Here is a 13,016-nt window from a genome sequence, read left to right as displayed (position 1 = left end):
CGCCGCCCTGCGCCATAGTCTTCATGTCAGATGTGTCTCGGTGTTCAGCCCCATATTTAGAATTGTTCAAACCTTTTAGTGGGCCCATAGATGTATGTACGACAAGCCCCCAAATATTTTTTAGCCAAATGTAGCAAAACCGAGTACTTTTGAAGTCTCCACCAACTACTCTTGATACTCCTCGAGTACTTCATATGGTTAGATCTTCAAAGGTGCAAAAAAAACTATAATGAGCCTAAAAGGTGCTCAAACCCTCTTTGAACTCAACTTTGTAATGTTGATCTTGAATTCTTATTGAAATCACACTTCATATGGAGTAGCCTCGAGCCTTAGGTAGAATCGAAGAATCAGGCTGAAGGTCAATCTGTAATTAGCATCACTTTCCCTTTAAAATCCGGAGAAAAACTTTCTATCGATGGACACGTGGTACACAGTCCTCGAGCCTTTAGCCAACTAGTTTGGTGGGTATAAGGATCAACCTTTGGTCGACGTGACCATCTCTGGAAAGAGATCTTATCTCCTCCCGAAATAAAGGCAACTGCCAATCAAATTTTCTAAATTTTGGGGATCCTATAAATCGAAAACCATTCACTTGCACAATTTTTACCGTGCCACTGTTATAAATAACGAAGGAAGTTCATCCCTTCCATTTTACCCTTGCCATTTGCCTTTCCAACATCTGTATTGTAACCCTAGTGCTGCCGCCACTGCCCAATCTCTGAGCACTTGCATCGCCGCCCTCCATCCCTTCTAGCCCCCGAGCGTATGTGACTGAAGACGCTCATGACATCAAGGATAGGGAGGAAGACCGCCGGATCCAAGACTGCCGATGGCGAGAAGAAAAAGAAATTCAGTACGAAGAAGGAGCCACAATTGCTGGTGCGATGTAGCAGCAGAAACTTCCGACGCCGTCTGTGACGCAGATCCAGGAGCCAAAAATGGACGTCGCGCCTTCCTTGAAAGTGACGACGGGCTTGATGATGACTTGTGCCATCGAGTTCGCCAGCGGATTCTCGACAAGATCCCCTACCTGGCATGTCAGCTGTTGGTGTTTAGACCCGGCAACCTACCAAGGGGGTGCCCGAAGTAGTGTTTAGGTTGGTGGGGCTTGTCGAAATCAGGAACTCGAAGATAAACGCAGACACACGATTTAGACAGGTTCGGGCTGCTAAATAGCGTAATACCCTACATCCTGTGTGTTGGTTGGATTGAATTGCTTTGGAGGGATCCCTACCTCGCCTTATATAGTCGGGGATAGGGTTACAGGTCGGTTGATTTACAAGAATATTAGTCGGATACGACTAGAGGAGCTCTATTCTTATTACAACGAGTACTTTACTAATCCTCGACTAGTTCGTGTCTTCCCATGCAGACTACGCCATCCTACGCCATGATCTCCATGTCAGATGCGTCTTGGTATTCAGCCCCACATTGAGGACTATCCAAATCTTCTGGTGGGCCCATAGATGTATGTACGATAAATGGTGCTTGGGCTGATTTTTACCGGTTCGATTGCAGGGACGGTCTTTTAAGCAAACCGAACACCGAACCATTGTAGGCTCTGGTTCGGTCTTTTGCTGGTCGAACCATCGGTCCAGTCCGGTTCTAATACCTCTAATACCTATGTGCAGGAGAGCTAGGTACTCTCGGATGGAGTATGTCAGCAAGCTCGAGAGAAAATTTAGAAGCTGGACAGCCTCAGCCATACTACTGCTTGCTCTCTCCTTGGATTGCTGGTGAACATGATGGTCTCAAGGAAGAGGAGAGTGGCCAGGGACAGTGCATTCCATCACTCAATTGGTTCTTTCAACACGACTTTTGACTCCGATTATTCACCCCCTTTTTTGCAGACGACCCAGGCAGCAGCTTTCGCTTTACAAAAGACTAACAACACTAATATTATTTGGTAACCAACCGGTGACTTGGGCAGGCAAGCATTCCACGGAACAGGGTCAACCAATTCTGCATTGCTTTACTACTAATTCAGTACACGCAATTATCGAACTCGATTTCTATTTTATTCCCGCCGATCGACGGTTACGCCGCAGTCGCCACTTCTTTATTCTGACAACAACTGAAACTCTATGCTACGTACTCTAGTGCTAACCTAAAAAATTCACATAATATCTCTGCACCCATTCATGACTTCGGGGGCGTTTGGATGCCACGGGCTAAACTTTAGCCCTGTCACATCACACGTTCGAATGCTAATTAGGAGGATTAAATATGAGCTAATTATAAAACTAATAGCAGAACCCCTAGGCTAAATCGCGAGACTAATCTATTCAGCCTTAATAATCCATCATTGAAGCATTGTTCCTGTACCACCACATTATCAAATCATGGACTAATTAGGCTTAATAGATTCGTCTCGCGATTTAGCCTAGGGGTTGTGCAATTAGTTTTGTAATTAGACTATGTTTAATACTCCTAATTAGTGTCCAAACATCCGATGTGACAGGGGCTAAAATTTAGCCCCTCCTGGCTAAAATTAGTGTCCACTCTTGTCAATCTTCGTTAATCAGGTTGAATTCATTCGTACGTGACGTCGTTCCAGGACATGATTGAGCTAGGGGTCAAGATGGGTGCCGGTTCAAAGTATTGCAAAAGGTGCGCCCCAATTGAACCAAGGCATTTGAATAACACTAGGGTAGCGGCATGCTTGTCTGCACGTCGTCAAACCTCCTTTGTTCCTGCTTGCTGCTCAGTGCTGACCAACCAAATCGGAGCAGCATACCATTGCCATGCCCTTTTAAGTGTGCAGCAAATGATAGGATCCAAGTAAAAAGTAATTATGTTCAAAACAAAACAAAAGGTAATTGAGCTTTATACAAAATTTTTGAACTGCATTTTCGGGTCTCATTTTTAGCACGGAAACCCCGCCAGCCGAACTGCACCAGCATGCACCGTCCGTCAGCATTCGTTTCATCGTTTGCTTTGCCAGTTGCCACACACTCTTGAAAACGGGTGTGGATTTCGCCACTCTTGAAACAGCGTGAAAAGAAGTGAAGTCATCAACACCAGGCACGGGTACAGTGGTACTGTTCCTTGTATCCATACACCAGCTCAAGATTTTGTGCCTGTCAGGCTGAGAACTCGACCCAAACAGACGTGAGATTTCACATCAGTCAGCCTATCTCGACAAAAGGCTGAGCAAAAGTTTGTCCCGCTTCAGAATTTGAACGAGATGCCTTGCAGCTGACAAGCACCAAACTTTTTCTCTTTTCGTTTCGTGCGGTAAACAGTGAACGGTGGGGACGCGAAAAATCCATGAGACGCCGACATTCCATCTGAAGGGAATCATGCAGCTGGGCCTAATCTTGGTTTGCCACGGCTACATCTCTGCTCAACCGCATCATAATTCATCTAAGAATTTCAGTTCAGATCGTTTGGTATCACACCGAACGATGAATAAGGCGTCTCTGTCCAAGGCATACTGAGTGGTATCTTTGATGCAAAAATGAAACGCCAAGAACGTCATGCAAGCCACGAAATCAAGAGGGAGGGCGATCTTTCGAAAACAACCAGTACCAGCTTGTCTGCAGGGCTTTGCATCTCAGTTCAGACTCTGGCCCCTGAACGTGAAGGAATCCATCTGCATCTACCTTGTCAGGTCTTCATCGACAAGGTTCGTTCTAAGATGAATCGAGACACCGACGAACCAAATGATGATGTCTCCTTGTCACATATAGTAGCCAAACGTTAACCCATCTTATAAGGAAAAAACAAACCCATGTGGGTTGCTTGCGCTACATGCAAGCGACAACAGGCTGACGACGCCCAACTCCCCCGTCTCCAGGGACTTGACGACGCCAACACAGAGTGAGTTCGTGCCCACCTCTGCTTTCTGCGTTGTTATGAGTTGTTGGTGATGGGCAGGGCAGCACTCCGCCGTCACTGTCTCCCAACCTATGGCCTCAACACTCACCCATCGACCAGGGTCGGTTGCTTCTTCTTTCGCCAAATCCTCCTGTTCTCTCTCCTTTTCCCCATGCAAAGATATGCCACCTCTTCTTGCAAGTGGTCACCAACTGGTTTACCATCATCAATGAATGCTTAAGCTAATGACAAGAGTCATCTGTAGGACACATGGTCGTTTTGCCCCTTCCCTACACATGAGTTTAGGACCTGATTTTCTAGCTTAGACCTAAGCAATTTTTGGCCTGGTTTAACCTGGATCGAGCCCCGAAACCAACATGCTTTTCATCTGGCCCGCTACAGTCGGGCTTGGGCAAAGACCAACCCAAATAATTTATTCTAATTATTTTCTCATTAAAAAGAATGGGAAACTTGAGCCCGGTTCAGAAAACGGACCCATAGGATAGTTGTGGATACGAATTTTAGGCTAAACTAGAAAACCCGGGCCGCGCCACCCTAGGTAAGCCGTATTTAATTTTTGATGGATCCATGAGTTAAGTTATTATGTTGTGTGATAATTCCACTGCCTGGATCAATTGGAAAGAAATAGAATTATATTTTCCGTGAGAAGTGAGTGGAACAAATGTATAATATACTAGTTACTGAGTCGCATTGGCAACTTATATTAGCATATCCATGCCAATTTCCTTTGGGAACGCAATTCTTTATACTGAATTAAGTTTATGCCTTCCCTCTTTTACATGGCTTTAAACATTTTGATAACAGAATAAACCTATCACCACTCTGTTATCCTGATTTCAGCACACCCAGGTTAATGCACTTTTAGCAGACATTGTGGACATAACATAATCTTATATTTTCTATTTTTTCTATATATTAGCCTGACTATAAGAGTCTAACAATTAAGGAGGAGGGTTCCGCATGGCGGTGGCCTTCTCGGTGCAGCGCAGTCTGCTTCTATCGGTGTCGACACAGGGCCACGCTTGGAGGTTTCGGCAAATTGATGAGCGTGATTGTTGGTGGATGCCGCCGTGGTGAATGGAGTAGGGAGGCCGCGTTAACGTCCCAATCCAACCGGTCGGGTGTGCTGGTTTTGAGTTGAGTGGTGACCCGCGTTGATGTCCCAATCCAACCGGACGAGTCTTTTTTGTTTTCCTTTTCTTTTCTTTTTCCTGCCTAATTTTCTGCTATATCAATGAAACACGCACTATCTTGTGCGTTGTTCTTTCAAAAAAAAACAATTAAGGAAATTATTAGGAAGTAAAAGTTGAATTGATGCAAAATTGCAAAACCTGCATATCTATCTTGACTACCTTCTTATGGTATTTCCTGATATATTCTACCAAAATGCAAATCTGCAGTTCTAATGTCTGCAGATTGTTGCCCAGTAGGATGCAACAAAGAAGATTCAGAGATAGATGGACTAGGACACTTTTTCCAAGGGGTTGGGCTCCATCAAATAGAAATCCTTCTCTTCAGGGAAACCTAAATTAAAAAACCAAAGTGGTGAACTGGTGGGCACTTTCAGCAGGTATCATCAGAGACATCCAGTTCAGCTGTTGTGATTTTATAATGTGGAAAACATTTAACTTTCAGCAGGTATCATCAGAGACATCCAGTTCAGAGCTTGATTAACAACAATTTGAATTATTGTTATCTGCGAACAAAAAGCTTTATTGACTGCGCTGTTCAGGAAGCACGATCTATCATCCTAGGCGAGAAAGAAAGTAACAATGCATAAGAACTGGAGCTTACCGTGTTCAGAGCTCAGGTTGTGGTCCTTCCTCGTTGAGGAATTCCAACTGAGCGATCAGTAGATTTGCCTGCAATCATGATATAAATTTGTAATCAAGCTTATATCCTTCAGAATTGTATAATAAAGATGCATAATCAGCAGCTCAGCACAAAGTGAGCACTTCTCCAATTTTATCATCATATATACAATACAACAGATACGATTGAACTAAATTTTAGAAGCAATATTTATACGAGTAATGTGAATAATACAATGGCTCTCAGGCCTCTAAAATCGAGGAAATTGAAGCCTGCATTCCCTGACAGCTGGATCGTGCCCTCCAAATCCAACAGCAAAGCAGCTGAACTCCCCTGATTAAGCCTCATAACGTGAGTATGTTTTTTGGTTCTCAATTACACACGTGTTGAAGGCTGACCTCGTCATTATTCGCCGGCTGATGTCGAGAGCTTTGTCAACCCTGCTGCTGAAACGCTGATGGATTTGGTGTTGTGGTCGACCTTGAGGCCTGATGTCAAACACGTGGTGTGCGTCTGAGTGGTGGCAGGCTGGGGCTGAACTTGGCGTCCCGACGACGCCCCCGGGGACCATGCGAGAGTACGCACGCCGTGCTGTGCGAGGTAGGGGACGAGGCGGCGGGGCCGCGACCGCGGCAAAGGGAAGGGCCGGGCGGGGTGGGCAGCGTGGCAGGTGGAGAGCCGAGGTTAGCGGGGAGAGGCGCACGCGAGCCGCAGCTCGTAGGCGGAGAAATGCGTGGGCGGCGGGGGCAGGCAGAGGGCGGCGGCTTCTCCGTGCTTGCGAGTTGCGAGTTGCGACGCGGGGGAGATGAGTCGCTCAGCTTGAACGGGTTCGTGAGAGCCCGGGGAAAGAGGCCGGACGCCGCGCCCCAGCCCACGAGGCGCGTTGGCGTCGTGGCTCCAGCTGCGCCGCTCTCTGTCTCCGACATCAAACCGCCGGTGACTTCTCCTCTTTGGGGTCTCCGCCACCAATGCTAGGAGGCAGCCTCCTCGCGCCGCGCCGCCACCGTCTGGCGGAGAAGGGCGCGTTGCGCCGTGCGGGGGAGGGACAGGCGTGATGGAAGCGGCGGCGAGGAGTCGCGACGCCCGCGCCTCCGACGACCCGATCGAGTAATGCAGGGAAACGGACGGGAAATGGACGGTTCGGATTAGCTGATGACGTGGTTCAACGAGGGCTCGCGGAATGCCCGAGATCCTGTCCAGGATTCGTCTATTAAAGATAAGCCTGCTTTTTTCAGCTTGGGCCGGGCTTTGCTCATGTTTCGAGCTATTGTTGTTGTTTTCCTTGTCTTGTCTTCTTCTTTCAACCTTTTCTCTTCCTCTCGTTTTTTCTCCAAGGCGAGTGTTGACCTAGACGCTCCCGTTTAACGATCATATAAATGAGCTAAAAAACTGGCTAAATGGAGATTGTTTTAACTTTTCTAGCATATATTTAGGTGTATCGAAAAAGTTATGAATCTATAAATACTAAAATGATCTACTCCCCATTTAATTGGGCCATTACCCCATTTAATTGAGCCAATGGCCGTTTTAGGGACTATGCTAGGTTCTCGGGTTCTTGGAATGCAGCTATGCCTTACTCCCTCCATCCCGTAAAGAGTGTCTGTTCATATACAATAGTAGTGATGAGAAATGTTCATATTACCCCAAATAACTAATACTAATTGTGATTGAAAATTATGCTGTCTGTTTAATTTTCTGGATCCTAAATAAATGCACGTGCATTGGAACCAGAAAAATATTATCAATCGATCATTTGATTGGCTCTATGCGCTTTTCCATATACTCTTTTTATTGGTGTGAGTATTTTCTTTAATTAGATGGGATTTACTAGGAGGTAAAAAGACACTATTTGTGAAACAAATTTTAGATTCTAAAAGGATTGACAAATTTTAGATTCTAAAAGGTTACTCCCTCCGTTCTATTTTGATAGTCCTATTTCACCTTAGCACAGTGACCAAGGATCCTGCTTATCATCTATTTAACCATGCCATTAGTTATTACTCGTAAACAAGCGATTCATTAAGGCTCGAACTTCTTGATACCCACGTAGCCGGCACATGGAGGAATGAAGGGTCGCGCATGAGGCCCGAAACATCTATTAAATGGATGGATTGAAATAAGGCTATCAAATGAGAATTTTTTAGATTTGGAAATAACCCTATATCAAAAGAGAATGGAGAATGGAGGGAGTACTTCCCACGTGAATCCTGCTCCTTGGTGGCCAACCAATCCACAATCCACTTTGGATTGAGCCTGGCAAATGAACAAAGCCCAGATGCATCCTATGGCTACAAAACAAATCGCCTGTAGGCGTCAGCAACAGCACGGCCAATTGAGATTCAAAGCCTCAGAAGCAAGATTTGATGCCCTCGTTTTTTTTTATTTCTCAATTTTCTGTGTGTAGCTGTCGTGTCCATGCAGTTGATAGCAGGCAAGGAATAGTATACACAGTGGATACATAAGACATGTTTCGTATTATTGCACCTCATCATTTACATTTGCCATTGCCTTTGTCCCCACTTAAAAAAAATCAATCGTGATTAGCAAACAGGAAAGCTCCATCATTGAGCTGGGAAAAGGGAACACATCAACACAGTACTTGGGGAGTCCTTAACTAGTCCTTTCCTACCAATCCAGGCGATCTTTATAGCAACAGTTCCTAGACCCCTGTTTGCCTCTCGGGAACCTGCATTTCTGCATGTTTCACAGCATTGGATCTGTTATTGTTAGCAAGAGCCCTACGGATACTGCAACAGTGCATCTTTTCTCTCGTGATTATAGAAGCTGACATCTTTCCTATAGTCAACACAAAAGTTCTTTGTGAAGCATTTCGAAACTAAATTTCCATCGTTCCTTGTTTCGAACTGAGAAGTTAAATTGGCGTATCAAAAGGATGATCTGACAGATTGCAGGCAGGGAATGCATTCAAACTGGTCTCCCAAATTTTACTTTGTGTAAAATCGAATTGGAACGTGAAGCATTATGCCTGACACTGGCTGGCCATACCATATCCTGCAGCATCCAGCGTGTGGAATACATGATGGAAAGCTGCTGCATATAGCATCAGACAATCTGAGATGTGCTCCCTCGCAAAAATTGTGAGTGAAATATAAAACAAAAGCGTCCGAGATGTGTTTTTGCATGATCCAACTGTCATTAATACTGTTGCAAACAGTACAGCATACAGGCTTTCACCTACAGTCACCTGGGCTTGTCCTATGCAGACTGCAGCATTCTGCAGTAATACAGGTAGGCAATGGCATCAGCCTTGCCGCCGACCAGATAGTACAACGCCGATATTTGGCAGTAATTCAATCACCGATCATTCAGTAAACCAATGTAACTTAACTACAAATATTCGAGAGGCGATAACAGGCTGGTTGCTGAAGATAACAACATCCAGCTAAAACTGAATGATATGAGCTCCTGGTCATCCTCAGGTATGGAGCTCTGTTAGATTAGTCGATCCGTCGCATTCAGGACAACGCCGTGGTCTCCTCTTGTCGCTAACTTCGTGTTGTGCAATGCAAGTCTATGGAAGCGCCAATTATTCCAGCTCTTCTTCTGTATAAGATCCTGGAGAAGATTTTGCTGCCTTTGTACGACATGACTAGTAAGTAGTAACGACGGCCTCACTGCCTCTCTGAATGGTGTGATTTTCTGACGGACCTGCATGAGCCAATGCTAGCTGCATCGATAGTAGAATGGATATCTGATTGATATGGTGACGAGGGTGATGGATGAGGCAACCACTGAAGAAAGAATGGAGAAAGGAAACCTTAGAGAGGTGAGCTATAAATTTGGCCTCATGGTTAGCCAGACTTGCATAAATGCTCCGAAGTTTCTGTCGCCACTATTCTTTTTTAACTGGATATTCGGGAAACTTGCATAGTACTGCCAGTGCAACAGTGCTATTATAAGAAATGGCAAGTTGGCTCTACACAAGGAATTTTCTTCAACAAGTGGTTGCCACCATAGCTGCAAAGAAGAACTGAAATATCAAGAGGGCATTTATTTCTCATCTCATACATATCTTTGCTTCTAGGTCTTGCCATTCCTTCCTGTCAGTTAAACTTAAACCTCTCAGAGGAAGTACTACTCCTTTGTGTGGTTCAGAACTTCAGATTGGTCAGGTACGCACTTTCTTCTTTATCCTCATATCAGATTGGAAAACTGACTTTCTCAAAAGAAGATTGGGAAAGTGGAGACATTGGAATCTCAGGTAAATGAATCCAGGCGCCTGACCTTGGCTCTCAAGGACAGTTCAGGTTCTACAGTTATTCACTTTGGCTAATTATGCTTTAGCCTAAGAGAATCTCTGATATCTGGGTCAGTAATACAACACTTTTTGCCTGTGACAGTGGAAGGGAGAGGAGAAGAGAGCATCTTGACCTGGTTAGACCAGGTAGGGCTAGGCAGCTTGAGACGACATGACAGATGGGCTTTGATCCTGGATAAGGTGAGGTCGCGATCACACACCCCTCTCTGCAAGCCCACCATTCATATAATTCTCTCAAGCGGCAACCAAGCAAAAAGTAGAGTTTCAGAGGAACGAGCACCTTTGCATGTCCCTCGATCACCATCTCCCTCTGTGCGATGCGCATCCATCTCTATCTTCAATTTTTCAGACACCCGCAACCACCCTAGCTACTGTCCGTGTACAATGATGGAGAACCTTGCGTTGCAATCCATTTGCTGCCATGTTGGCCGGGCACGCACCGTCGCCTTCATCGAAAGAAAGAAAACTTGGTCACCGTCGTGTGAGCTTCTGGAAGTATTTCGTTGTCGTGCACGAGCAGACTAAAAAAAAATATGGAGAATTCAGTTGTGTGATCCTCAGGCTGCTGCCTGGCACCGCAAGCGTGTCCTGCAGGATTTGAGGTGTTGGGGGAAGCGACGTTGCTCTTTCTTCCTCTACTGTTGGTAGAGAGCAACCGCCTGCACTAAACTAAGGCGCAGGCAGTTGGTCTCTGAATTGCTAATAGTAGCACATCTGATCGTCGGCAGACCTGAAAATAAAGGAAATGACATTACTATCCTGTGTGGATTATTTGATCCTTTTTTTGGATGGAGATCAGCCACAAAGTTGACCAAGATCTTCAACCAATCATCTGCAATGTTTGCCCATGCCACCTGTAGGACATAAACTGGCATCGGCAACTCCCTACCATGCATGCTAGTTCACTGAACAATGCTAATTCGACATAAGGTACCATCCATAGGGTAATATCCATGGAGAAATGCTGCAAAAGAAATCTTGTACTCCGTCCGGTTTTTAGATTTATGACGTGAGCTCTTTTACGGTACACAATACTAAACTATACTAGTGAAGATTAGTAATATCCAATGGTCAAAATTAATTGTATACTACTGAAATATTCACCTGTGGTATAGGTAATATACATGAGTAGTATAGATGGTATAAGCGTATCATGGTAAAAGAACACAAATGACATCACTAAAATTTTATTTTGGACACTAGCATAAAATTTAAAAGACCATTCCGTTTGAAATATCACTTTTCACATGTAATAATTACTAAATATCCATAATCATGAACATTTAGGTCTTATATATATTATATAATACTAACTAACTAGCTTCCTATATTTAAAAATAGAGCAGTAGTCTACATCCGCACTTTATATATCCTACTATAAGAATGTACAACATGTTCATTGGAGATCCTTGCCAATGCTTTATGTTACCTGCAGGGTGGATAGTTCAACTGAACCTGAAAGATGAGATGAGGCCTGGGAGACAAGCGTAGACTCCCAACGCACACTAGAACGCAAGACACGCGCACGCACCGCCACACCTAGCTATGCATCTTCCTTCGCATCTTCGTCCCTCCCTTGGCTTCCTACCCGCCCACCTCTTCCCTTTAAAAACAGCTCGCTCCCTGCCCCTCGACACCAGCCAGCCACCTCGTTTTCACACTCTCACGGCCTCGCCCCAATCAGCTTCCTCTCCAGCTACTCGATCACCAGCCCGCGCAAGATCGAACAACCATGGTCAAGAAGCTCGCGCTCACCTCCCTCTTCTTCAACACCAGCGAGACGAGCCGGTGCCTTTCCTCTTCCACCTCCATGTCCGCCGCCTCCTTCAGCACGGCGGCGTCGTGGCAGTGGCCATCGTGCACGCAGGCAAGGACGCTGTCCTTCCGCCGCGACAGCCCGGAGATCGTGTCCATGCGCGACGACAGCAGCAAGCACGAAGAGGAGTACAAGACGACCATGAACCCGGCCTACGCCATCGACTACCCGGCCGCCGACGACAACTACTCCTGCAGCCTCATCTCAGACGACTCCTGCCCGACCCTATCCACGGCGCCGGAGCCGGAACCGGCCGCCGCCGTCGCGGACGAGGACGAGGTCATCATCCACGGGCTCCGGTCCAACAGCAGGCTCTTCTTCGAGCCCGACTCCACGAGCTCCATCGTGAAGGTGAAGAAGCAACGGGGGGCGGCCACTGCGGCGGCGTTCGACGGGGCGACGGCGCTGGCCATCGAGTCCGCCGACCCGTACGGCGACTTCCGGCGGTCCATGGAGGAGATGGTGATGAGCCACGGCGTAAACGACTGGGGATGGCTGGAGGAGATGCTCGGCTGGTATCTCAGGGCCAACGGCAAGAAAACGCACGGCCTCATCGTAGGCGCCTTCGTGGACCTGCTCGTGGCGCTCGCTTCCTCGGCTCCCTCCCCTGCCTCCTCCTCCTCCAGCTTCATCAGACAGCAGAGTCATCTCCAACCTGCCAAGAAAGAGTGACTGACGAGTGCTCTGGGCCAATGCGTGCGTGCAACTGATTTGATTTGTGTCATGACAACATCGAACGGTGCTTGTTAGCTGATACTATATATCCATAATGCGAGCTTGATTGATCCTGCGTGAGGTAGTGCAGATGTAGCTGTTGACTGCTGAATGAATGTATATTGCTAGCGGTTGAGAGAGAGCTTAGTTTCAGCTGTGGTCGGTCATCCCTGTCGATGTGTACACTCTGAGAATCTCTGATCATGTGGTTGGTCGTTACCCATCGTTCTCTCATGATCTTTCCGAATGTTGCTTGAACACATCGTCACCGGGGAGATGCATTGCATGGCATGGCACTGCCAGGGTCCGTCCCTTTTCTGTTTGTTGGCGTTGTCGTCCTTGAAAGCGTCAGGCAGTCGCGGTACCAGTCGGTTGGAGTACTATATACCTGACCATCATTTCCTGACGCTGCCAAGCTGGTTTCGGGTCCTTCGTGTACCGCCAACACATGAACAAGCACTGACGACGTTTGAATGTGTGGTCGTTTCGTGTACGAATGCTGTGCGTTCAACTTTAAGTTATTTCCTCTCCCTCCCCCCCCCCCCGAGTTGTAAC

General features: G+C 46.4%; 1 protein-coding gene and 1 long non-coding RNA gene across 2 annotated transcripts; one reads left to right on the top strand and one right to left on the bottom strand.

The window, feature by feature from the left end:
* Positions 1-4,714: 4,714 nt before the first annotated feature.
* On the bottom strand, positions 4,715-6,828 carry LOC101778348. The gene is made up of 3 exons (XR_214772.3): positions 6,051-6,828; positions 5,635-5,702; positions 4,715-5,364 (listed from the first exon to the last, which is right to left on the bottom strand). It is a non-coding gene; the product is annotated as an uncharacterized LOC101778348 (long non-coding RNA).
* Positions 6,829-11,543: 4,715 nt separating this feature from the next.
* Positions 11,544-12,682, top strand: LOC101777954 (transcription repressor OFP13). The gene has a single exon (XM_004959949.2). It carries the CDS (start codon positions 11,664-11,666, stop codon positions 12,417-12,419), a length of 756 nt encoding a protein of 251 aa, XP_004960006.1. The 5' UTR covers positions 11,544-11,663; the 3' UTR covers positions 12,420-12,682.
* The last annotated feature ends 334 nt before the right edge of the window (positions 12,683-13,016 follow it).

The sequence above is a fragment of the Setaria italica genome, chromosome III (assembly GCF_000263155.2).
Source record: "Setaria italica strain Yugu1 chromosome III, Setaria_italica_v2.0, whole genome shotgun sequence".
NCBI lineage: Eukaryota > Viridiplantae > Streptophyta > Magnoliopsida > Poales > Poaceae > Setaria > Setaria italica.
This window is presented reverse-complemented; position numbering and strand designations above follow the sequence as displayed.

What these genes read in the sequence shown, in the direction of transcription:
- LOC101777954 (XM_004959949.2), top strand. Translation starts at nt 11,664, where the DNA reads ATGGTCAAGAAGCTCGCGCTCACCTCCCTCTTCTTCAACACCAGCGAG.